Consider the following 26,634-nt stretch of genomic DNA (forward strand, 5'->3'; position numbering starts at 1 on the left):
GCTTCCCAACAAATCCCTCTGGAGAAGCTGCACTTGGCAGAGAAAACCACCCCAATCTGCACTCCCAATCTCCATCTTTATTAGTTACAGTTTCAGAGGGGGTAGATACAGTTTCTTCTTCTAGATCTTGTTGAAAGCAGCAATGTCAACACTCTGCACCTGAAAGGGAACAAAAACAGCAGCTTAGAGGTCACCAACGTGGTTTCAGGCATTAATAAAGCTCTTGGAGAAGGGATTCCTTCACAACATGCACAAGTGATGCTCAATCAGGTCAAAAGCACAGCCCAGGTCCCTTACATCAGCTCCAAGCTGTGGTAAGATGTTTAAGGGGTGTTACTTGAATATTCTTGGTGACACCAGTCACAACAGGATGCTGTGCTGGTCATTGCAGGAGTCTTTAGATGGCTCAGCCTGTGAAGAACTAAGTTTCTGGGAACAGGAAGATGAAAGAGCAAAAGTTCCTGATTAAATATAAGGAAGAGTAGGCAAAGATTAATAAACCCATGGTGCTCTCTCAACACAGAGTCAACCAGGCTGGAAAAGACCTTTAAGATCATCAAGTTCAACCAGGACTAACATAACAAGGCCACTGCCAAGCCATGTCACTAACAGTGAGACTAAGTTGTACTGAGCCTGTGCATCAACTGGCACAGAGCTGGAGCTCTTAAAATCATCTCCACAGAGAGAAGGATGGGGATGGAGACAGCTCCAGTTGGTGACTGGTCACTAGTGGTGTCCCTCAGGGCTCAGCTGTTGTTGGGCAGTTGGAGTGCTGATCTGCTGGAGGCGCTGCAGAGGGATCTGGCCATGCTGGATCCATGGGCTGTGGTCAGTGGGATGAGGTTCAATGTGCAAAGTGCTACACTTCAGTCACAACAACCTCATGGAATGCTCCTGGTTTGGGGAAGAGTGGCTGGAAACTGCTCAGGGAAAAGGACCTGGGGGTGCTGACTGATGGAGCTGAGCATGAGCACCTTGTGCCCAGGCAGCCAAGAAGCCATCAGCATCCTGGTCTGTACCAGAACCAGTGTGGCAGCAGGGCCAGGGCAGGGACTGTGCCCCTGTGATGGGCACTGGTGAGGCTGCACCTTGAATCCTGGGTTCTGCGCTGGACCCCTCACTACAAGAGAGACATTGAGGTGCTGGACCAGGGCCAGAGAAGGGCAACGGAGCTGGTGCAGGGCCTGGAGCACAAGTGTGATGGAGAAGGGCTGAGGGACCTGGGGGGTTCAGTCTGGAGAAGAGAAGGCTCACGGGGGGACCTCATCACTCCCTACAAGTGCCTGAGAGGAGGATGGAGCCAGGAGGGGCTGGGCTCTGCTCCCAAGGAACAAGGGATGGGACAAGAGGAAACAGCCTCAAGCTGCACCAGGGCAGGTTTAGGTGGAGCTGAGGAACAATTCCTTCCCCAGAGGGTGCTCAGGCATTGGAACAGGCTGCCCAGGGCAGGGCTGCAGTCACCGTCCCTGCAAGTGTTCACACACCGTGGGGACGAGGCCTCAGTGCCATGGGTTAGTGGTGGCCTTGGCAGTGCTGGGGAATGGTTGGACTGATGGGCTTAAAGGGCTTTCCCAACCTATTTGATTCCATGATTCTATACTTAGAAGTGTCTCGGCAGGGAGAGACCATCAATTCCATGATTTTTTCCATAAAAAGTCCAAGTTATGCAATATCTGCAGAACCACCTTAGTTAAAAATGACCCCATGGGTCAGACATCACCCAGCTTGCCCCAAGACTTACATAGTCTTCAAACTTGGTGATCTCCTCCTCCAGGATGTCTGTTCCAACTTTGTCATCTTCCACCACACACTGGATTTGGAGTTTCTTAATGCCATAACCTACTGGGACCAGTTTGGAGGCTCCCCACACCAAGCCGTCCATGTGGATGGACCGGACACACTCCTCCATCTTTGCCATGTCAGTCTCATCGTCCCACTGCAAAAACACAAAGGAACATTAGGGTTCTCCTAGAGATCATCCTCAGCCAAGTGACTGATTCAACATCTCATCTCTAAGTAGGTTCCAAGCTGATCCAAGTGGCTCTTTCTTGACCACAGTTTTGCACTACAACTTGGTTAGTGAAGCTAAACCTGACTTTGCCACAGAGCGTGTTCAGTTCTACCTACAGGTACTACTACAGATGTAAGACGGATTCTCCCTGCAGGAACACAACTGCTTTCTCACTTTAGAACTCTTGTTCTACCATGGTAAGTTTGACAAAGATGTGATTACCCCTGGAGAGGGGCCTTGGACAAGGCTCTTTAGGGACAGGCCAAGGGGAATGGCTTTAACCTGCCAGAGGGGAGACTGAGATGAGCTCTTAGGCAGAAGCTCTTCCCTGTGAGGGTGCTGAGGCGCTGGCAGAGGGTGCCCAGAGAAGCTGTGGCTGCCCCATCCCTGGCAGTGTTCAAGGCCAGGTTGGACACAGGGGCTTGGAGCACCCTGCTCTAGTGGAAGGTGTCCCTGCCCATGGCAGGAGGCTGGAACCCAAGCCATTCTGATTCCCATATTTAGGACATTTATTACCCAATACCTTCAGGGGAAAAAGGCTAATCCTGGTTAGGGGAACCTCAGATACGAGCCTACACTTGTCATGGTGCAACGCAGCAGCGAAGAGGCTTCAATATCCCACCTCACTCCAACCCTTGGTTTGGAAATCCACTGGTCCCATCTTCACCAGTCTACTCACATGTGGAAGAGACAGTTACAACCTCATGCAGGAGCTTCCCCGCTTCTGTTACTCACTGGTTTCACATCCAGAAGGATTGAGGACTTGGCAATAAGACCTGGTTTCTTGGCCTTCTTCTCGGCGTACTGCCGCAGTCTCTCCTCCCGGACTTTAGCAGCCTCTTGGTCTTCCTCCTCCTCATCACTCCCAAAGAGGTCGATGTCGTTATCATCATCTTCCTCTGCAGCAGCTGGCTCTGGTTTCTTTGCTGGTGAAGCAGAAGGGAGCTCCACTTTCTTGGAGGGAACACTGAATGGTTCCACCTTCTTTGGTGGGGTGATGCACATTCAAGTTTACAGGAAGGAAAAAGGGGAGAAGGTTAAGCTGAGGTTGAATCAGAGACTCACGGGAAGCTCAGGAACAGAAACTGGCACTGCTCAAAACACTAAACACAGTCCACACTGTGTGATTTGTGTGAAGGATCAGCCATTGGCCATCAAAACAGGCCATTCATCCAAATGGACCTTTGAACTGGCCCAGCATGGCTGTAGTTGTACTCCTGGAGTAAAACCACCACGTAGCCAAGAGCTCATCCTCCTCCTAAGGGCTCAGGTATCTACACCGTAACAGTGGGATGGGCAGCTGAGAATGGGACCAGGTGTGTTCTAGCATGAGGGTGTGCCTACACATTCTGCAAACCACCAGTACCACATCTTTCAACCTACAAGAAATGACCAAACTGATGCCACATGTTCAGTTTTCACAAAGCTTTAATTTAATTAAATACATTCTTAGAGGGGACATTTGGGTTGGTTCAGCCTGGAGAAGAGAAGGCTCCTGAAGGGGAGACCTGAGAGCAGCTCCAATGCCTAAAGGGACTGCAGGAAACCTGGAGAGGGGCTTTGGACAAGGGCCTGTAGGGACAGGCCAAGGGGAATGGCTTGAACCTGCCAGAGGGGAGACTGAGATGAGCTCTTAGGCAGAAGCTCTTCTCTGTGAGGGTGCTGAGGCGCTGGCACAGGGTGCCCTGAGAAGCTGTGGCTGCCCCATCCCTGGCAGTGTTCAAGGCCAGGTTGGACACAGGGGCTTGGAGCACCCTGCTCTAGTGGAAGGTGTCCCTGTCCATGGCAGGGGTTGGAGCTGGGTGAGCTTTAAGGTCCCTTCCAACCCAAACCATTCCATGATGCTATGAACAGCGCTTTGCTGAGGCTCACCTGGGTTGGAGGAACTGGTGAGGGCTGGTGGGAGGTAGAGGACTTCTCCAGAGCATTCAGGCGGCTTTCCAGTTTGAAGATGGCCATCTGAAGGTCTGAAACAACTGCCAGAAGAGGGGGCAGGGGGAAGAAACACCAAAGCTCATCTTGTAGGTTCTACACCAGCTCTCAAGTCAGGACAGACTTGCTTCTGCTCAAAGTGGGCTTTAAAAAACCACCGGTTGCCCCAGTCAAAGGGAAACCTGCAAAGCTCTGAGCCAGACACTGGCAGGGGGCTGGAACTCTATTAACTTTAAGGTCCCTTCCAACCCAAACCAGATTCTGTGATGTGCTCACCTGGTGACAGATAAGGCCAATGTCCCAGACAAGGGATATACCCCACAGAAGCAGGGCCAGCAGGCTCTACTTACCACTACGTAGGTTTTGGTTTTCTACCTCCAGGTGAGAAATTCTGGAGAGGAGATCATTTTGGTCACCAGAAGGTCCAGAAGAGGATGTGCTTGACACCTGCAACAAGGAAAAACAGAGATGAAACCAATCTGTTCACCTACTCCTGAGCTCAGTGAAGCAAAGCAGAGTTATGCCTTGAGGGAAGGAGCAAATTAGAGAGCTAATCATAGAACAAGGATGTTTCCTCTAAAGGCTTTATAAGAAAGAATTTACTATCTCTAGAGGATGAAACATGAAATGCATCTCAAGATATTGAAGTTGGAACTGATGAGCAAAGGATGAAGTCATTCTTTGCAGTCTCAGGTCAGACTGCCACTAAACAGTTCCACACTAAGCCCCTTAAATGAGGGAACTGGGAACTGGTCTCCTCTTACAAACTGAGGCATGAAGTACAGAGGTGACCCATGTAACATCACCCAGCAAGTCACTGGGAAAACAGGAAAGAGATCCCAACATTCTTTTACTCCTAACTTCCCCAGTCCAGCCTTTCAAGTCTTCTCAAAACCTACTTTAACACATCCTGAGGGAGCAATTATAGTGATCCAGCTTTGAAGTATTTGGTTTAACAGTAAGGAAGCTTTTGTGTAAGGAGGCCCTTAACTATAAAGGCATATTGGAAAAGGGAAGGGTTTCACACCTTGTTATTTAGAATTGCGTAAAACAGAGAAAATCATTTATATTCCTTCCAAGTGCAGCCTGCATGCAATTGTAACATGGGTCTTGGTTGTAGCTGACATGATACAGCATGACCAGCAGATCACAGGAGGTGACCCTGCCCCTCTACTCTGCTCTGGTGAGACCCCACTTGCAGCACTGGGTGCAGTTCTGGTGTCCCCAACATCAGAAGGGCATGGAGCTGTTGGAGCAAGGCCAGAGGAGGCCACGAGGATGCTCAGGGGCTGGAGCACCTCCTGTATGGAGCCAGGCTGAGAACATTGGGGCTGTTCAGCCGGGAGAAGAGAAGGTGCGTGGAGACCTCAGAGCAGCTTCCGGTGTCTGAAGGGGGCTACAAGGATGCTGGAGAGGGACTTTTGACAAGAACATGTGGTGACAGGACAAGGGGGAACAGGTTCAAACTGAAATGAGACATTCAGGTTGGAGATAAGGAAGAAATTCTTTACTGTGAGGATGCTGAGCACTGGCACAGAGTGCCCAGAGAAGCTGTGGCTGCCCCATCCCTGGCAGTGTTCAAGGCCAGGTTGGACACAGGGGCTTCTTGGAGCATCCTGCTCCAGTGGAAGATGTCCCTTCCAACCCAAAGCAGTCTGGGATTCTACGATTAAGATTTCAGTATTCACTGAAAATGGAGAGGGAAATACAGGGGTTCAGAGGAGCAATACGTGGCACAAGGAAAGCAGGTCTGGAAGATGCCTGGCTCTGGGAGATACATGGAATAGCATGAGCTGCTCCTACTGGGAAGGCCAAAAAGACCCTTCTCCGCTTAAAAAGGGGCACGGGCCAGATGTCAAAAGCACCATGAAACAACTTGGTCTCCAACACATCCTTTATAGTCCTCACACCAAGCTGGAAGACCTCCACGTCCCATGTTACACAGCAGCAACAACCACATGGCAAAGACAAACACTTCTCATGGTAAAGAAGGAGCACTTGGTCCATCTCTCCAAGGTAGGGCTGTCTTTGCCCTACGATGTCCTCTCAGCTCACACCACAGCTCCATCCGTGCACAGGGACTTACAGTTGAGCGGCCCGACTGCCTCTTGTGACGGGCAGAAGGAGCTTCTTTGCTCCGAGGCACTGTCTTCTGCTGCAAAGGGCAAAAGGTTTGGGGGATGATTGGTTTAACACAGGAGAGAGAAAAGGGTTTCACTCAGGCTGGAAAAGGCAGCTCAAGTGCAGGAAGCGGATCCACATGCAGGGAAAGTCATCAAGCAATGAGATGCAGCCTCACACCAGCTACACAGCAACCAAACCCTGCAGAGACATCCATCTATGAGCTCTGCCAGCTTCAAGGTCACACAGCTGGGTGGCAGAGCTGGGCTGAGATGTCTAAAGCATGGTCTCAGGCATCTGTAACACCAGAGGTGCAGCCTCAGCCAGTTCTCCTGTCATTTAGATGACACCTAATGCCTGGCAGACACAGAACCACATGCAGAGCTGCCTTAAGCCCGCTATCACCACTAATGCACCTCTCCTACAGAGAAGTAAAGCAACACAACGCTGATCTGCACTGAAAACTTGATGAGAAGCCACTGTGGGCTTCCATCCTTGCATGCACCACCAAGAACAGAGGCTGGAAACCACTACGGGCTCCCCACACCAGGGTAGCCCTTCAAATTCAAGCTCAGATGAACCCATTGCCTGACCTCTTGCTGTTGTAGTTCCATCACCCAGGCCAAGGTTAAAGTTAATACACTGACAAGTGACTCCTGGCAGGAGTCACATCCATCCCCAGCCCTTGGAAAAGCACTTCTTGTTGTGACTCAACAGGACCTGTGTCACCTGCAGAGAGATGCAGCTGGGCTCCTTTCCATAAGCAGCTCATTCATCAGGTAGCAGAAAGCACCACAGATATCTGGCAGTTTGAAGCCCTAAATCATGCTTTCAAGCCACATGCTGAAGTATTCCAGCATTTCTCTGCTTGTCCTGGCAATTGGCTATTCTGTCATCACAGACCTGCTTAAGTGAGTGCAGAGGAGGCCATGGAGGTGCTGCAAGGGCTGGGGCAGCCTGGAGAAGAGAAGGCTCCTGAAGGGGGGACCTGAGAGCAGCTCCAGTGCCTAAAGGGGCTGCAGGAAAACTGGAGAGGGGCTTGGGACAAGGCATGGAGGGACAGGCCAAGGGGAATGGCTTCAACCTGCCAGAGGGGAGACTGAGATGAGCTCTTAGGTAGAAGCTCTTCCTTGTGAGGGTGCTGAGGCGCTGGCACAGGGTGCCCAGAGAAGCTGTGGCTGCCCCATCCCTGGCAGTGTTCAAGGCCAGGTTGGACACAGGGGCTTGGAGCACCCTGCTCTAGTGGAAGGTGTCCCTGCCATGGCAGGGGGTCAGAACTGGATGAGCTTTAAGGTCCCTTGCAACACAAAGCAGTCTGGGATTCTATACAGCTCTTGAGTGCTCTGTGAGCTCCCTGACATGGCAAAGGAAGAGCTCTTGTAGTTGTCCAGACAGATTTCTGTCTATCAGCTGAAACTTCATCTGGATAATTACATCTAAGAGCTCTACCCTTGGTATGCCAGCCCCAACCAGAAGACACAGCTGGAAACTGGCACTTCCCTCACTACAAGTTGTATCTGGAGCTATCAAACCCCTTTTCCTTTAGTGACAACCTTCCCTTCAGGTTGATCTGAGCTCTGGAAGCATGGAAAGTTTCACCATGGTCAGACAAAGCTGACCTGTGGGGAAGTGATGCTGAACTAGAAGAGGGTTTTCCCCCAGGGTGGATCCTGGCTGGTTGCCTGCAGGTGGTGTGACCTGCTCACAGAAAGTGCTCTGCAAACACTTTAGCAAGAGGCTTTCCAGGAGCTTTTCATGTTTGAAGCCACAGGCAGGGGATGAAGGAAGCTTTGTAAGAGGAAGCTTGGGAATAACAAAGCTTCAGACTCCCACAGCAGTGACATCCTTTTGGTTCCCTTCTCCGGAGAGGGTGTAGGAAGTGCAAACTCGGTCACCCACTGTGTTGGACTTGCTCATCATCTCAAGCAAGTCCATCCTGTCCATGCCTCAGGTCCCCAGGCTGTGAGATTTCTCATCACCTGCAGCTTCAATGCCACCAACACCAGCACTGAACATGTCAACAGCTTTTTATAAAGTGATGGAGTGGAAAACAGCTAGAGACTGCTGAAAGCAGAGGTGAACATGCAAAACAGGATGAAAGGGATGTGCAAACAAATGTTTCCAGCATAACAGCTTCAAACCCTCCTTTGAGAGGTACAAACATCACCTTAAACCTAATGCTCATTCACACAGTTTAAGAACATCACTATCTGAAGCAGATCTGAAACCAGCTCTGCTTGAACTTTACAGCAAGAGAAAGGCACTCATCTTCCCATCCTGTAAGAGCCAACTCTTCACCTGCTACATCTGCATGTTCAGGTGGAAGGAAAGACTGAATCCTGACCATAAAACCAGGCTTCACTGTTGCTCTGTAGATCACGCAGTATTAAGTTTGGCTTCCTGAAGCATAAAGCCAAAGTTTAAGCATGTTCTAAAGTCAACCCTGCTTTATGCCACCACTGTCCAAGTTCAATGATGACCCTCCAGAAACACCAGCTACAAAAGCTGAGGTTTCAGACTTGTTTCTCAACAGCTCAGCCTTTGTAACCCACGCACTGAGCACAAAGGGATTTACAGCTTCAGGTTCCAGGGAAGAGGTGTGGAAATATGTGGAAAAGCTGAAAAGGTGCCGTATAAGCCAGGGTAAAACCTGGTCAAATAAATGCGATTACAAAATAGGAAGCAGGTCACTGTTTCCATGTGCTCTGCTTATCCCAGCAACTCCATACTTCAGGAGCAGAATGGGAGCTACAGGTTAAATATATTCCTTGTTACAGGACCTGCATGATCCCAACTTGCAGGTCTCCAACAACAGAGAAGCTCTTTAGCAGGAGGCACAGGCCAGGGCAAGTAACTCCTCAAACCACAGACCATTCTGTAAGATGAGAATATGCCTTCAGGGCAGAGGAGCAGCGCTGCTGGGTGATGCTCCTGTCCCTACATCATCCAGCTTTATTCCTCGAGAAGGCAGGACCTGGAGGAAGAAGCAACCTCATCCAGCTGGAAAAAGTCTTTCCAAAGGCATTTAACGTGATCTGTGCAGAGTTCTTCCACTCTGTTTGGGATGGGGGGGGGCTATATGTGAGGAAAAAGTATATTTCCCCACATATTTGCCTTACTGAAGTCATAACATCATAGAATGGTTTGGGATGGAAGGGACCTCAAAAGCTCATCCAGTTCCAATCCCCTGCCACAGGCAGGGACACCTTCCACTAAAGCAGGGTGCTCCAAGCCCCTGTGTCCAACCTGGCCTTGAACACTGCCAGGGATGGGGCAGCCACAGCTTCTCTGGGCACCCTGTGCCAGCGCCTCAGCACCCTCACAGGGAAGAGCTTCTGCCTAAGAGCTCATCTCAGTCTCCCCTCTGGCAGGTTAAAGCCATTCCCCTTGGCCTGTCCCTACAGGCCCTTGTCCAAAGCCCCTCTCCAGGTTTCTTGTAGCCCCTTCAGGCACTGGAGCTGCTCTCAGGTCTCCCCTTCACACAGCAGAGGGCCAGGATCCCATCCCTGAGCTGCTGCTCATGCTCTGGGGGTGCAGCCTTGGACATTGCGGGGTTCTGTGCTCAAGCACACACTGAAGCTGGGTCATGGGGAGCTAAGAGTTTTAACAGTGCTGTCTGTATGTATCAACACAAGACTGTCTCCAGTCCAAGCTAAAAGTCATTGACACGGGTGGGCAGTCTCTATTTGAAGACCGAACACAGTATTCCAGATACAAACTTAAATTATTCACTTCAGGAAAACCTCCCCTAAGCTGCTTGCTGAAATACTGATGCTGAAGTAAGAAACCAGCACTAGGAACCTTACAACTATTTACCTGCTTGACATGGTTTGGTTTTAATATAACTAAGATATCCCAACTTCCTGTTCATTCCCATGCTGTATTCAAGGTCACTGAATTTAATCCTTCCATCAAATTTCCCTGCTCTTCCTGCACCTCTATCTCTGATCACTCACATAAGCAGTTGTAGAAGTTGCTTTTGCAATATCAGGTTCTACAGGTGTAGTGAAACCACCATGGGGAAAGCATTTAACCCAAGTCTTTTGTATTCACCCCAAGTGCGTTGTCTTAAAGAGGAATATGAAATATTCCCCTTGGGAAAGTCTCAATTCCCTGGTTTTGTACTGATCAAATAGAAACTGAGGGTCTTAAATACCCCAAGAGGGAATTACAAGGCCAAATCAATGTAGATGAAAAGATTGATAAACTCAGATGGAAGATATGTGGAGGTATCCCACTACAGAGGTAAGAGATCAAGACACACGGGCTGTATTCTGTGAGTTTTCTTCACCCACAAAACCAGTGCAGTATGAACTTAAGATCTCAGCTTCCTACTGAAAAGTTAAGTGTTGTCTGTAGGTATCAGCACAAAAATCACCTCCAGAAAGGAGGTTACTGAGCTTCTACAGAATGGTCCAGACTTAGAGTGTGTAGCCAAGCTGTACTCCTTAGATGCAGCAGATGGAAGACAGCATTTCTTTGCACATACCCTAACTGAAAGCAAAACAGGAAAGAGAAGGTGGCAGCCCAGGAGAGCCACACATACTCCTGCTGGCACCTCAGTGCTTTGCTACTCAGCAAGGTTATTGTACCAGCCACTTGTCACCTGTTAGATAAGACTTGTGGGAACATTCCACCAGGATACAATGAAAAGAAATGCATAGAAATGAGTAATTTAACCCCAAATGCAGTTAGTTTTAAGCAGCACTGCAAGCTAGCAAGCAGGTAAGCAGCATGCACTCTAGTAGGAACAGTGTTCTTAATGGGATGAAGCTATGCTGGTGGGTACGTAGCACTGCACACCTCAACTCTTTCCCCTTCTAAATTCAAAAAGAAGCCACATGATCTATGAAGTGGTCACAGCAGAGCTCTGTGAGATGCACCACAGCTCCATATGGTTGCAGGTAGCCAGGTGGTGAGAGCTTTGGTACTCACTCCGGCCAGTGATTTCTGGATATTCTCCCTGGCTCTGGCAATGTCGCGGAGGATCGTGCTGGCTCCGTTCTCCTGCAAACAGTGCAGAAAGAACCAAGATTGCTTTTAAGAAAGAGAGGAAACAGCAAAAACTGGACAGGGAAATGAGAAATCAAAAGGGGAGAAAGTAGGGGATGGGGTCCTTCCAATGGCTCAGCGAGTATTGCTAAATGAGCTGAAAGAAGGACTGGTTCTGAATCAATCCTTGGTCACATCAGGCCATGTGTCCACAGGATCGTCCAGTCAAGAGGTTTTAGGTTCTTTATATCATCCTGAATGCTTTGGGCAGCTGGGGAGCCAGGCAGAGGGCTGGAATCACTTCAGTGTTCCTAAGAGATCTATCCTTAAACAGCCTGCTTTCATAGTATTACCTGTCATTGTATGCAGGCAAGAAGTGATGGCTCTAACTGAAGGCTTCTCTCCAGAAAGATATGACCCAGAGCATAGCAGCACAAGTTGTGCCTCCCTCCATACTCCTGCTGCCATCCCTTGACCTGGATTTGAAGATTCACTTCCTAGAGCACAAATTCAGTTTCCATGATCCATTCACTCATTGCCTCTCCTGGACTACAACCCCACAGGCAAGATCTGAGACATGAACTGCCCAAAACCCCCTGCCAAATACACCACAGAAGAGCAACAGAGGCACATCGAGGTGGATTCTGCTTCCAGGTTGCAGGAAGGTTTTAAGGAGTGTGGATCTTTTTCCTTAGCAGGAAAGTGGCTGATAAACTGCTGCAGAATCTCCACCAGAGCCTTCACTTCATATCTCACAGGCAGAACATCACTGGAAGACTATGTCATGCCATGTAAGGAGCTAAGTGTTCTAAGAGCACTGCAGAGGTTCACACTTTAACACCTACCTAAAGAGTTCACCTATAGCTTCTTATTTTCATGCTGTGCCACCACTATACCAGCAATGGGCAGCAGGAATAGACAAGAGTGTGCCTAGCAGCTCCTACTTAAGCAAAAAGCTTCCCCTAAACCACTTGCAAGCCATTTAAAACTCTAAGCAGCTTCTAGATAAAGGCATAAGCAGTGAACAGCTCTTTACACAGCAGGAAGAGGTTATGATAGAACCGCACCTTTAAAGAGGCATCATTTCAGGCTAACATTTAAGCTTGAATCACTCCAGCAGCACCATGATTCCCCTCCACCAGCTCCCCTCTGCTCACCAGTACTGTGCTGGAGTCTACTGCAGGAGCGCACTGAGTAATTCAGAGGGTACAGCACAGAGAAGAACCTAATTCCTGGTCTCTAAAGAGCTATGGTAGCTCTCTTCAAGCACTATGTCGGGTATCCCTTGCCAAGGGATATAAAGCTCAGCTGCTCCAATGTAGCAGCAGAAGTCCTTCTTCCATGGCTGAATGGGGACAGGCCCATTCTTTACGCAGCCCAGTCCAAAGGAACACAGCTCGAACTGTACTCCCAGATCCCAGACAGCATCAGCAGCATGAACAGATCAACTGCTGCAACCTGTAACTGGTTCTTCTGTTACAAGGGTGTCTGATCTCCCAATACACTCGTTGTACAGGAGAAATACTTCAGAGACCACAGAAGATAGCCTCTTAGAAGACAAAAGGGGCATAACTGAGGCTTAAAGAGCTCCAGAGAAGACTCACCCTTGGAAAGAACAGCACCAAGAGTGGAATTAATTCAAAAGTCCACACCCAGGTGGATCATGTCCTTTCACTTGCTCTGTGCTGGCTCTCAGAGCTCCAGCACTGTTAAACCCCATCTAAGAACAAGCATTACCTGCTGGTGTGAGGAGCTGCCAAGTGGCCCGTTCATCTGCTCATAGTATCTTCTCTCAGCATCATCGTATTTGTACTTGTCAAACCAGATCTTCTCATGCAGAAAGTAGTCCACTGCCATTTTGCTGCAGAAAGCGAAAGAAAAAGCCCAAAGTGAGTTTCTGGAAGTACAGGAGGGTGGCAGCTTGCAATGAGCTTGTCAGAAGAGTGCTTCCTTTCCCCATAAAGCTCTGCCTGCAGCTCTCTGCTCGGTGCTTCCCCCTCCAGCAGAAAGCTCTAAGTCAATAGGATCTTGTTATGAAAGCAGAGCAGTAATCTTCCACCCATCTGCCTGACCTGCATTTAGTGACACACCACCAAGGGAGGACTAAATCAGCTGGTCTGTGCCTTCTCCCACAAGAAAAAGCTTTTGGAGCTTGATTTCCTACATCATTCTACACGTAGAATGGAGCACGTGGGGACTCTGCTGCTAAGATGTCTTGTGTATGAGAATCAAATGCTTTTAAGATGCCTGATCACAGTGAAACCAAAGGCTGAAGGATACACAGCTCCAAACAGCATGTGTCAACAAGAGGGTGTTCTGTGACAGGCAAATCCAGACATAACCACTCACAAACACCAACCAGGAGCTGTTTTAAGCTACTACACGTCTCTACCTAGTCATGCCATGCTTCACTAGGTGTACCACCACCTAATCCTTCTGTAAGGAACAGCCAAGCCTGACATCCATGAGGATCAGCCTCCTGGAATCCAGCTACATACAGGATTCACAATGACACACCTGCCCCTTTGGAAGCTGCTGCAGCCTTCTGTAAGTTAAAATCAGCGGCAATGTAACACTTGCAAGGGGCAGATGCCTGTCACTTGGAACAGCATAAACCACCTTAACACTGCTGTGGAATGGTAGTGTGTTCCCTCAGGGCAGCAGCTTCCAAAGATGGTTTCATTTCTGGTCTGGAAGGGGAATGATGGAGGCCTTGCAAGAGGAAGAATGCTCTTATTTCAAGTCAGGGATGATTCAAGCTAGCTACAGAGTCAACATCAGTTTGGGGAGGTGGGGAGAGCAGGGATGGAGCACCACAACCAGGTTCCACCATACAACACAGAGAGAGCAACTAGTTTCAAACCTCAAAAGCCCATAACTCTTCCGAAGAAGACTTCCACAGAAGCCAACAGGTGAGTCTTCTGCAGAACAAGCACTTTCCTCACCTACCCATCCAGAAGGGACCAGAGGCCACCACACCGTACATCTCCTCTACACTGATGTCATTCTCAGAGCTCAAACCTCCAAGACCCTGCTTGAGCTGCCGACTAGTACCTAATAGAGAATTATGGTATGGTTTGTGTTGGAAGGGACCTTAAAGCTCATCCAGTTCCAACCCCCTGCCATGGGCAGGGATACCTTTCACTACAGCAGGTTGCTCCAAGCCCCATCCAACCTGGCCTTGAACAGAAAGAGAACATTATCCTACATAGGAGAGGGTGAAAGGCTCACCTAAAGCTTATGTGTAACTCACCAGTAGCACTTGATGTATAGACTGTAAAACCCTTCCAATAAATCCAGTTAGTCCCATCCCAAAACAAACAGCACATTCCAGCCTGAAAAGTCTAACCCACCAAACGCAGCACATGCTCCCACCAATCTGATGTCATAAATAGTATTTCACTGTCATTCCCAAGCCTTCTTTGAGCTGTATACTCACAGTGATACTCAAATGTAGATACCTCTCTCATGGAGCTAAATGACCATGTGCTCTGCAAGAGAGTTGGGGGTAAACTGCTTCCCTAAAGGATCTTGTGGCATTTAACACAAATACAACAGCAAACAGCTGCTATTTTAACCTCTTAAACTCAAAAATGAAGCACTGCATCTTCTGTCATCTCAGCAACACTGTTTAAACCATGAATTACTCCAACTTCCCACTTTAATGGCCTTCTGTATGTAACAGGAATGAAGAGACATGGCCCCGGGTTCCCCCCATGTAAAGAGAGGGTCAAACCTCAGCTTGCCAGCCATCACTTTAAACCCCTTAACCTCTGGCACCACACCTTTAGTCACCAGTGTTTAGGAGAAGGGGGTTCCTTGAAGGAGGTTCCCCCCCAGTTACCCTGCCCCAAACAGGTCCTTGGGTTCTGCAGACACAAAGGACCATCTTCTACACACGAGAACTCCTTCGGCTCAATCCTGCCCCAGGAGGTTTGCGTGTGTGAATGTTACCCCAGAACAAACTTCTCCTACTTCATTTCTGGAGCAGGTAGGCTCGAATCACAAGCAGCTGGCTGGGAGGGTTCTCCCACTGTTGATTCCTGCATTCCCAATGGAGTTTCTCCTGTCCTTGACATTCGCAGAGCCTCGGCTGCATAGAAGCGTGCCTCAGCACGGTCATATGTTGGCTTACTGAGCCACACAGTCTCACTGTCCTCGTGCAGGAAGAAGGTGGTAGGTGGAGGTTGCTCAGCATCACTGGGAAGCAGAGTGTTGGTGGCCGTCTCCATGTGTTTGCTGGTGTCTGTTTGCTTTCCATTGTGGTTCTTCTTGTCCTCATAGTGGTTCTTTGACACTCTGGGGCACGAGTGTTGCTGTTGTCGGCCTCTGCCCGACGGGTGCCCATCAAACATGCTCTCGTAGAAGCTCTTCTCAGCATCATCATACAGAGGTTTCTCCAACCACACCTCTGACATGAGAGCCTGCAGGCTTGAAAGCTGGGGCTTGCCATTTACTGTCTGGTGTTCAGAGTCGGACAAACTGGTATCAAAGGAAGGAGCAGAAACAGCAGCGATGTCTGGAGCCAAGCCTGGGGTAGCAGGAGTAGGCAGGGCTGTACCATAGCCCTCATCTGGTGTTCTCATCCCAACACTGCCACCGTTTGACCACACAGGTGGGATGGTTAGGACATTTGGAGGCACAAAGAACTGGGATTTCTCAAGGAACACCTTCTCAGCCTTATCAAAGTCAAACTTGTTGATCCAGACCCCCTGTACAACGTGGTGACATGCAGACAGACTCCCATGGGAGCAGGACAGGGCTACTGAAAGCATCCTTGGCTTAGGAATAGCTTGGCCAGGGGACTGCTCAGCAGTTAGTTCAGTCTCAGGTGCTTCCTGGCTCTGCCCATCTGCTAGTTTCTTCCTGTACACGCCCTCAGCACGATCATAGAAAGGTTTCTCAAACCACACATGGTCAGCTAACAAGCCAGCCAGAACAGAGTCTAACTTGGAGGCCACGTTCTTGGGTTTGGGAGAACGCTTCCTTTTCCTTTGTTTCTTTCCATTCCTGGTTTTCTTCAAGTCTCCTTTGAATTCACCATCAACAGAGTCCTCATTGCAGACTCCATTGACAGCCTCTACCTCCTGGAACTCCTCTGGAGCCGCAGCAGCTAACATGGCTTCTCTTTCATAGTGCAGTCTCTCTGCTTCATCGTACTTGTGCTTGTCTACCCACACTTTCTCTACTGGGCAGGGAGGTTTCCTTGTCCTCATCTTCCAAAGAGTGGCAGCGTTAAAAGATAAGCACAACAATGTAGTGGCAGCAAAAGTGAATAAAGCAAGGGCATGCAGCAGACTTCAGTGATTTAAGTAATAAAAGAGTGTTAAAAGCCATCACACTTGTTATTCATGGTTAAAGAGCAATTTAGTTCTGGTTTGCCTGTGTTCTAAAGAACCTAAACTGCCTCAGACAGTTTCTGAATCAAAATAACCGTATATTTCTGCTGTTCTGACAAATATTCTGCATATTATGATTTAAAAATAAAGGCACTGGCTGAAAACACTTCAAATTTCACTTCTGAAGACAACTGACACGGAAAAAATGATGATTTTGGGGTGAAATCCCTGGTTAATGTCTAACAGATTCTTCCAACTTGGTGGATTACTCCTTAAGTACTTGTTATGTATCCCAAACTACTGTTTTGTGAAGACATCTAGAGAAAGATGCCCCAGTCCTTGAGTATCTTTAGAGGCTTCATACATCTCACTGTGCTCTGCTGCTACGAAAACCAGCAGGTGGAGTTGACTGAAAAACTATCACTCCTTTTTGATGTAAAACCCCAGTTTCTGGTTATTAAAGGTGATCAAGAGCTAGAGATCTCCTGATTTGCTTAGTTTATCAAAAAGATCTCACTGAAATGAAAACCACTGCATCTGATTTGTGTTTTCTGCCCTGGTCATATGTTACTACAAATGGTAAGAGATAATCAAACAGTTAATGTGTAGATTGCTGGAAATGGAATAGGAATTGTCTTTCCAAGTACAGAACTCGGAGTAGTGCTCATGTATCTAGTAAGTAACGAGGTAAAGGTCTCTTTACCAAGCACTACATGGTCAGATCCCAAGAGTTACTGCATAAAAAGGCTGAAATCCAGTACCTCCAAGCCAGTTCTCTTTAGTTTCTGACAGCTTCAAGTTTAGCTGTGACAAATCAAAGTCACCTACAGCTGAAATATCCTCCAGATTTCACCTGATGGCTTTAGAGGTCCAATCATTCCTGGAAAATTTGACAAGCCTCAAGTCCAAGGCTTGAAAACCTAGTAAAAACAATAAACTTACACTTTAGCCTCTTTGTATTTTAAATTTTAGTTCATATCGTTTAAAATAAAGGAATTTAATACTATATTTCAATGATAGGAAGCACTAGAAACAAAAGTAGATTATTTTCTTACTGGAGTTGTGGGACTGCTCCTCCACCAGCTGCTGATAGCACAGTGAAACAGCTCAAAACCTTTAAAAGTAGCTAAAATTGAGGCTTATTTTAAAGCCTTTATGTTGTTTCACACCCCACCTGCATTTTTACACCAGTTATAGAGCAATAAACCACTTCTTACTACAGACAACTAGAAACAAAGCAGTATTGCAGTGAACATTCGTCCACTTGTTAGCATCAGCACCAGCTGGGAGCACACGCATTGTAAAGTAGGAGCAAGGCTACAAGCAAGTAGTAACTTGGGTTTGCTCATCAGGATAAGCTTTGCTGCTACACCTTTTATATTAAGTAGCAAAGAGCATCCCTCTTCAAATATAATCTTTATGGGAGATATCAAGTTAAATGGGATTATTAAGAGGTAACATCAAGGTTTGTTGGAGAAATGCCTGTATTTCAGTCACTGGAAGACTTGGAAAAGGGTTAAATGATGTAAATGCAAAGTCTTGTGCACTAAGGTCCTGCTTTGCAGTGCACATGGTCTGAAACAGCACCAAATCCATGGGAAAAGCAAAAGCACACCTGAAGGTGCACAGGTTGGACAATACATGTGGATTTTGAGGCTCCTTAGGGTTCCTAAACAGAACACTGGATTTCCACATTAGCCTGATATGCTCTGCTTGGCTCCACATTCACATTCCTTTGTGTTATTCCAAGGGAAAAATCAGTCTGTAGCTTTCAAGGAGATGATTTATTAAGCATACTTCATCAACCCAATGCAGGGGGTGCTATACTCACAGGTGACATCTTCAACTAGTCCTATGGGTGCAACAATAAACCCAAATGCAACTCAGTACAGCTCAAACTGTCCCAACCTGTCAATATTTCACTTCCCATCAGCATTTCATTGCCCATTTGACCAAGACCCACTAAAATGCATGGATCAGTATTTCCTTTAACAGTATAAAACCCACACAGCAGCTCAAGAGTACTTACTTTTTCAGCTCCTATGAGAGCATTAAAGAAAAGGATAAAGTTAGAGCAAGTTTCACATCTAAAGTTGCAGCAGCTCATGAGAGAGGACAGAGTGACACCAGCCAAACGCACCATACAGTTAATTCCCCACATATATAACACACTCAATCCAACTAAAAGCTGGTTCATTCCCCAGAACCAAGTTCTCTTTGTGACCCAACACCACAGACAACCACTTAGTTTCCATTTTAAGGCACTAACATCTATCCCAAAGGATCATGACAGGGAACCAGCCAGAGAAGGTCCCAACCTCTCATGTGCAAAAGTGGAGCTCAGGTCCCCCCAGTGTCAATACCTTAAAGAAGTCTGAAGATACAACAATTATCATGTCAAAGAATGAATTCACATCATTGTAGCTGTTTCTACCAGTAGTTATCAACCTGTACAACATACTATGAATGAGAGAAGACATAAAATACCAGCAGCATAAGCAAGCCTAGTACCTTCAGGAAAAGCAGCAATACAACATGTGGAAGCTTGTGGAAGCATTTAAGGCTCACACAGAGTTACACCTGTGAGGCTAAACTTACAAAGCCTCATCAGAGACAGCTTCTCATGTCACTCGTTCAAAGTCACACATAAAAAGGGTATTTTAGCAACAGAGTAACACAAACCCCCAAAGCCAAAGGGATCCCAAAAACTCCCCCGCCCCTCCCATTAAAACTGCTCACAGGAATTCAGGTGTTATTTATATACAGATTCTTACCAGGAAAAAACCCTTCATAAAGGGAATTTACCAGAAACAGAAAACCTTTTTCCAACGAGTCCAACGTATTTATGGCATCTATTTGTTTTCTATTCTTAAGGAAACCTTTAGGACCTTAAAACCCGAGGTTAAGTTGTAATAAAGACCAGATTCTCAATGAAGTACAGTTCATAAGCATTAAAAAGATGAAAAAAAAACGTCATTTCTACTCTGTGTTCATAAGGTTTCCCAGAGGAAGCTGGGAAAAGGCATGTGCAAGGATTTTAATCACACAAATCATCACCTGAGCTGATGCAGGAAGCCTGATGAGCTGTAAGCCATTAACAGCAGAGCAAAGCACTACCAGTTCTTCCACAACAGGAGTTTACTTCAGACAAGAAGTGAGCTCACAATCATAGAATCCTGCAATAGTTTTTGCTGGAAGGGGCCTTAAAACTCATCCAGCTCCAACCCCCTGCCACAGGCAGGGACACCTTCCACTAGAGCAGGGTGCTCCAAACCCATGCCCAATCTGGCCTTGAGCACTGCCAGGGATGGGGCAGCCACAGCTTCCTTGGGCAACCTGTTCCAGTGCCTCACCACCCTCACAGTAAAGAACTTCTTCCTTATCTCCAACCTGAACTTCCCCTGTTTCACTTTGAACCCATCACCCCTTGTCCTATCACTGCAGTCCCTGATGAAGAGTCCCTCTCCAGCATCCCTGTAGCCCCCTCCAGACACTGGAAGCTGCTCTGAGGTCTCCACGCAGCTTCTCTTCTCCAGGCTGAACAGCCCCAATGTTCTCAGCCTGGCTCCATATGGGAAGTGCTCCAGACCCCTGATCATCCTCATGGCCTCCTCTGGACTTGCTCCACCTCTTCAGAGGGTCTGAATGAAACTTAAACTGATTTGGACTCAGTGCCTGCACGACGTCACTGCTCAATCTAGTTTAAAGCAGCAAAGATTTACCACAGCACCAAACCACAGCCTGTGTGGTTGTTTCAACACTTTCCACCTCATGTTCTCAACTGCTTCACCTCCTCAAACAAAGTTTTACAAGTAAAAGGATATGAATTAGTTTTACCAACGCTCTCCACTGGCAAAAATCAGAGCAAAGGAACTAGAGCTGAATTCGGGATCCATCAGCCTGCACTTAAAGTGACACAAACAGTAACACTCAAACCTCATCCATCTGCTGCCTACAATCATTCTTCAGAAGCAGTTTTCCATTCAGTTCACTTTTTTTTTAAGCACAAAGATATATTAACACTTTGAGACATAGGCAGAAGCTTCATTAGAAGTGTTTAAGAAACACAAATCTATGGGTAGAAAAGCATAAGGGCTCTTACTGCATACACCAGAGAGTGGCTCCTGCATAGCCAGGGCAGTGCAGGCAAGTATCTGGTGTTTTACAGAGCACGAAGCCACTGGAAAGGGAAATGCTGTTATTAGTCTTTATCAATGCCAAATAAGCAACTAACGGGCTGTTAAAGAGGGCTACAAACCCCTGAAATCCTTTTAATCTTAGCTATTGCTTCAGTGCTTAGGGTTTGTGGTGTCCTGTCACCATGCCCTGGGTATTTCAAGCCAGAACAAATCAGTGATACTTCCAGCACTGCAGGGAAATGCAGGAAGTTAAAAATAGGCAGTGAAAAGGTCTCTAAATCCAAAAGAATCTTTGGACTCCAGCTATGGGGAGGCATTAGCCCCTTATTTAAAGGATCAGTAAAATAAAAGCAAGTAACACATTACCCAAAGTTGGAGCCAAAAGCCAACTCCATTTGTTGGTTTAATGAAAACCACTTTTTCCCTTTTAACCACAGGAAAGTTGTATTTCTCCCTAATTAAGAGGTCTATAAATACGGGGTTCTGGGGGGAGTCTGGTGATAAATATGTCTGCCACAGCCCCCCCAAAAGCTGAATTCTATCAGCTCTTGCCCTAGAAATTAAATGTTCCTCTCATGAGGCTGATGCATCTGCTCCCAAAAGGGAGCAAGTCAGGCAGCAACACAGTTAGCAAGCAGCAATCCCAGGGATAACAGAACTTGGATGCGGTTTAAGATGCTCCTGACAGCCTTGGAAAGGCTCTTGAGACAAGAGTTAATCCCATTCCTCACTGATTTTTGGAGGGATATTTTCTGCAAGCCATAACAAAGATTACAGCCATGGTTCAAACTCCCCTCCTCAGAGAAGATATCAAAAATGGGGATTAGGTGGCACTGGGACACTCTGGATGAAGACACAGGACAGCTTGCTGTGGTCTGACCCCCAAAACATCCCCCCAGATGCAGCCCCGAAGTTCAGTCCTGGTTTCTGTATGTCCAAACAACTTCCCCCAGAACAGATGGGTTCTCACCACAGGAGATTCTACCCCAATCCTCCATCTGTGTATCTGCTTCCATGCCCTGGCACTGCTGATGTTGACCATGGTTATCTATTTAGTGCTCTTGTCCTCTCAAATATGACACCAGCAGCTCCTGACTACTCACCCCAGCACCAGCCATAAAAAGAAATGCCATAAAACCCAGAAAAGGACCATTTGATGGCACAGAGAGGAGCAGGAAGGTAACAAGCATCAGCCTGGTCCCTTCTACAACCTCAGACTGACACACTGGCTACACCACATCCAAGATGTGTTACCCACATCCTAGTGAAACGGCTCTCCTCTTCCCAAAACTTCCACTGCAGAAAAGCAGGAGCCATTTCAGATGGGCATTCAGGAACCAGTTAGACACAGCTGCCCCACACCTACCTGTTCCACAGCAAAGACAAGGCCAGCATCCACCCTGCCCCACCTCCTGCTTTTGGTGATTCAGAGTTCAAAGAACCAAAGCTGGTTCCACACCAGAGGGGTCTGATGATGGCCTCTTGCAGCTGAAGGGGGCAATTCCAGCCCCTCAATACTCATACTGAGTCAACACAGGGAGTTAAAAGCAAAATGAAACATTAAGGGTTGAGTTGCACTGCTCTTCTGACGGTTTAAGTCGCTAAAGTGGCTCTCTCCTAATTCATGAGCAGTGGGACACAGTCAGGAGAGGGCCCACCATCATCCTTGCTGTTGTGCAAAGCTCCACGCTAACCTTCAGCCAGGGAAACAACAATTCCCAACCTTGACCACCTAAGAACACGACTCTTGGCTCCAAGAAACAAATGCTGCTGATGGATAATGAAAAGAGAATGAAGGACATGGGAAATCAGCAGTAGGAAAAGGCAGGAAAGTCATCTTCATGAGGTAAAGTAGTGGAAAACTGCTTAGGTGAAGAGAAAAAAGGCATTACCTGCAAGGTCAGGCAGAAAGAGGCCCACCTAGAAAAGGAAAGAATTACAGCTCTACAGCCAAGGGATGTTCTTTCTCCTTCATCCTGAACACAAAAGGGTTGTGAACATCAGACTCAACTCAATTCCAATGATGCGGACACGAAAGAACAAATCCATACAGATTCCTAGAGGGGAGGAATGTCACTGTGGCAGCCTCAGCAACTTTAGCTACTGCTGTAATCCCTCACAACCCCCCCAGAGAGCATATCAGCAGCCTCTGCAGAAGCATTTGGCTCTGCCCATACCCCAAATATAGCCCTGAAAGGGAAACCTCCTGAGTGAGCTGTCGCTGAAACAAGAACCAGAAGGAGCAGGACAAGCTGCTGGAGGCACTGCCAAGGTTACAGAGGGGTTGGGAATAGCTGCACATGGACAGAGGGAAAGGGGAGGGAGCAGAGCACCTACAGAGCAAGGGCAGGGCTGGATGAGGCCACTGCTCCAGTTGGAGCAGCTGCCAGATGACAGTTTCCTTGTGAGTTTCCCTTTGCAGGTGACTCAACAAAAAAAGCTCTTGGTGAGATGAGGGATGGGGAGAAGAGCAGCCCCCAAAGGCACCCAGAGCTGCTGGAGACAGGGGTCCCCTAAGCTCCCCTCCTTAGTAGAGGAAGAACCAAACTGCCACCCCCCAGGCTTGAAAGAGGATTCATGTAGCAGAGGCAGCCCCCTAAAAGAGAGAACGTGCCCCCACATAGTCTATGGGAAGGGGCACAGGTTTAGGGAGACCTCCAGCATCAGCTCATCCAGCAGAGCCTGCAAAAGACCCCCAGGAAGAGGGAGAACCCTACAATTCCCCTTTCCTATGGGTGGGAAGAGAAAAGGGATCTCCCAGGTAATAACGGCCTCCACATCCTCCTTTCTTGGGGTATGAGAAAAGACCCCATAGGGAATAGGGGTCCTCCAAACAGGGAATGGTGTGATCTCCCACAATCTCCTTCCCAGACCTATTAAGAGGAAAGGAAACTAAGATTATGAGGTCACCCCACTATCCCCTGGGAATGTGAGTGGGGAGAAGTAAACCCAAAGACCAAGGGCACCCTGAGCCTCTCCCCTCAGGACTCCAGGGGTGAAGCCAAGAACCACACCGACACCCACCCCAAGCTTGAAAGAGGCTTCATGTAGCAGGGATAAAATCCCAAAGAGGGCACATCTCTCCCTGTAATCCATGGAAGCGGACACAGGTTTAGGGAGCCTTCCAGCATCAGCCCATCCTGTCCTTACACTGGTAACAGGATGCTCCTATCTAGAGCCTGTAATGAAAGGGAAGTGACCCTCAAGAACAGGGAGAACCCTACAAGCCCCCTTCCCTAAGCTTGGGAAGGGAAAAGGGATCTCTCCAGTAATGAGAGGCCCCCAGATCCTCTTTTCTTGGGTGTGAGGGGAAAAAGAGACCCCACAGGGAACAGGGGTGGTCCCCACAACCCCCTTCCCAGACCTATTAGAAGAAAAGGAATTAAGAGGTTGGAGGGGAATAAGGAATGTGTCACCCCACTATTCCCTGGGTATCTGAGTGTGGAACAGTAAACCCAAAGACCAAGGGCACCCTCAGCCCTCTCCCTTAGGGCTTCAGGAAGATGTACACCACAGATATGGGCAAAGAGGCTTTGGGGGGACTTCCGCTCATGTTCCCAAGGCTGTAAAGGGGAAAGGACCACACTGACAATGGGGGAACCCCACAACCTCCCTTCCCTGGGGCTGTAACAGGAAAAGATACTCCCATATATAAGGGGATCACCCCCGAATTACCCCTTCCCACCGCATCGCTAAGAAGTGCCCCCCAAATCCTCCTTTAGAGACCCGCGAGCAGGAAGGCACCTCAAATATAGCAGTGAGATGACCACAACCTCCACTCGAAAAGCTGTAAAAGGAGAAAGAGATCCCAACAAGCCCTTCTCCCGGCCCCTGAGCCGCAAAGGACCCCACAGACCACGAGGAGCTCCCAACACCTCCCACCCCAGGGAGGTGACAGAAGTAAAAGACCCCCCAAAAACCCCATTAGGGAGGGCCCAAAGGGGGCAATGAGGGAACCCTGCGAGGGAGGCCGCACTCACCGGCAGCAATGGGCCCAGGCAGCCCCCCGTAACCCCCCCAGTCTCCGGCATCACAACCAGGAGAAATTCCCTGCTTGTTACCGCTACGGCCCCGAAGCCAGGCTGGGACCGGCGCTGCTCCGCGCTTGGTTCTTCGAGGACTTCGTGCCGGGTGTCAAACGCTACCTGCGCCGGAGCTGCCTGCAGCAGAAGGCTGTGCTGCTGCTCAGCTCCACCTCACCCTCCTCTAGGACAGACCCTGAGGAATCACCCCCGTTGCAGACACCCGACGGCTCCATCCGTGCTCTTTTCCTCTCCAAAGGTCCTGCTGGGAGCAGCTCAGCCGGAGCGGGAGGCCGTATCCCGGCGCCACTGGAGCAGGGGGTGGTGCTGGCCTTCAAGCAGCTCTACAAGCGGGAGCTGCTGCGCTTGGCTGTCTCCTGTGCTGCTGGTGGCTCGGGTGGGCCCATGGACTTCGTGAGGTCTTTCCTCCTCAAGGACATGTTGTACTTGGCCGGGCTCTCCTGGGATCTCATCCCTCCTGGCTCCATTGAGAAGTGCTGGTTGCTGGGGCTCCGCGCTGCCTTTGAGCCCCAGCCTGGAGAGGAAGGGCGTGGAGACCCCTCACATGGGGAGGACGGTGGTGGGGACAGCAAAGTCTTTAGTGACTTGACCCATCTGGCTGCATTGGCCTACAAGCGTTTGGCTCCTGAGGAGGTGGCTGACTGGTTGCACTTGGATGATGCAGCCCCGGGTACGGAGGAGGACAATGGGGAAGAGGACGCTGAGGAGGAAGGTCCTGGGGGTTATGGGGAAGAGGAGGATGAGGATGAGGAGGCAGCTGATGGAGGTGGCAGAAGGGGTGGCAAAGGAGGAGACACCTTGTTGCCCACAGCTCGAGAAGCCATCAAAGGCCTGGAGACAGCACTGCGCTGGCTGGAGGGTCAGGACCCCCGACAAGTGGGGCCACTGAAGCTGGTGCAGCTCCGTTCCCTCATCAGTATGGTCCAGCGACTCCACCATGGCAGCAGCCCCGATTCCTAAGGCAGGGTGAGCCAGGACTTCTTGGCTACCAACCACCACCCCACTTGGGGCAGGGGGGACAACGGGGCTGGGGACACCCTGGTTGTCCCAGGGTGGACCTACCAGCGCTCCTCACCCGTCCATCATGGGGCCCAGGAGGTCTGAATGCCCCTGGGCTACCACAGCTAAGGGTGGGGGATACAATTTAGGGCTGATGGGTGGGTTGTGCAACAACTCCTCCGTGTGTTGTGTCTTTGAGGGTTATTCCTCACTAAAGAACATTGAGGAGGTGCTCTGGGACTAAGCAGTGGTGGCCCCCTGGTCAGTGGCACTACTAAAAGGGGGTGGATGTCCCCAGCACTGCCCAGTCTTCCCAGTTCCATGGGGAGAAGGGGTGAAGGAGGAATGTGAGGAGCCAGGATGATGGGGGATGTTGCACTAAGTAATTGCCTGTATCTTGGCTGAGGTGGGCACATCCAGATGGACAGGGACCACTCCTGGGGTGCTGGAAGGCCAATGTTCTGATCTGGAAGAGGCAGGTGATGCTCTTCCCACTGCCAGAACAGAGTGCTGTTAAGCTGGGGTGGTTTGGGGCTGGTTTGAGACAACTTTCTTCATGCACTGCATTGGGGATAAGGACACTTGAGTAGTACCTGAGAAGCTGCGGTTTCCCAGAGAAGGTCACCTCCATCATTCCCATCCCAGCCCGGGAGCACCACAAAGACCTGCTGAAACATCACCAGAGCATCCTCATGAAGCTGAAAGCTCTGGGGATGCAGGCTCAGGTGCCTCATCACTGGGTTTGTGGGGTGGTTGAGGCTGAAAGAGACATCTCATGGTACAAGGGAGATGTTCCTCATGAGTTGAGGTGGGAGCAGGGGGATTCCCAGCATTGCCTTGACATACTGGAGGCATCAGATGTGAATTTAGCAGCTCTTGATCTAATTTAGGTGAATTTGGGGCCTGCTCAGCCTAATTATTGACAGGAGGAATGCAACCACCCATAACCCATCAGTGCTGCCATGCCCTGTGGCAGCAGTGGGGTGGGTGCTTCTGCTTGTTGGGTCTTTGTCTCAGAATTTGAGAGATTATGACAATTAAATGGATTTTTATTCCCA

The 26,634-nt window shown here is 48.9% G+C and overlaps 2 protein-coding genes across 6 annotated transcripts; one reads left to right on the plus strand and one right to left on the minus strand.

The window, feature by feature from the left end:
- Positions 1 to 57: 57 nt before the first annotated feature.
- EEF1D (eukaryotic translation elongation factor 1 delta) lies at positions 58 to 22,450 on the minus strand. Of its 5 annotated transcripts, none has more exons than XM_057406688.1 (9): positions 22,427 to 22,450; positions 12,794 to 12,917; positions 11,000 to 11,071; positions 6,030 to 6,098; positions 4,294 to 4,390; positions 3,884 to 3,987; positions 2,747 to 2,995; positions 1,742 to 1,936; positions 58 to 159 (listed from the first exon to the last, which is right to left on the minus strand). In XM_057406688.1, the coding sequence occupies exons 2-9, from the start codon at positions 12,911 to 12,913 to the stop codon at positions 121 to 123; spliced, it is 945 nt and encodes a 314-aa protein (XP_057262671.1). In that variant the 5' UTR covers positions 12,914 to 12,917; positions 22,427 to 22,450; the 3' UTR covers positions 58 to 120. The 5 variants fall into 5 exon arrangements, with proteins under 5 accessions (XP_057262671.1, XP_057262669.1, XP_057262667.1 ...); XM_057406686.1 differs by lacking the exon at positions 22,427 to 22,450 and adding an exon at positions 15,032 to 16,294; XM_057406684.1 differs by lacking the exon at positions 22,427 to 22,450 and adding an exon at positions 15,032 to 16,272 and having other exon boundaries at positions 6,030 to 6,095.
- Positions 22,451 to 24,481: 2,031 nt separating this feature from the next.
- TIGD5 (tigger transposable element derived 5) lies at positions 24,482 to 26,634 on the plus strand. The gene has a single exon (XM_057406659.1). It carries the CDS (start codon positions 24,482 to 24,484, stop codon positions 25,535 to 25,537), a length of 1,056 nt encoding a protein of 351 aa, XP_057262642.1. The 3' UTR covers positions 25,538 to 26,634.

The sequence above is a fragment of the Pezoporus wallicus genome, unplaced genomic scaffold, assembly GCF_028554395.1.
Source record: "Pezoporus wallicus isolate ANWC-B61680 ecotype Strahan unplaced genomic scaffold, APGP_CSIRO_Pwel_v1 contig_13859, whole genome shotgun sequence".
Classification (NCBI taxonomy): Eukaryota; Metazoa; Chordata; class Aves; order Psittaciformes; family Psittacidae; genus Pezoporus; species Pezoporus wallicus.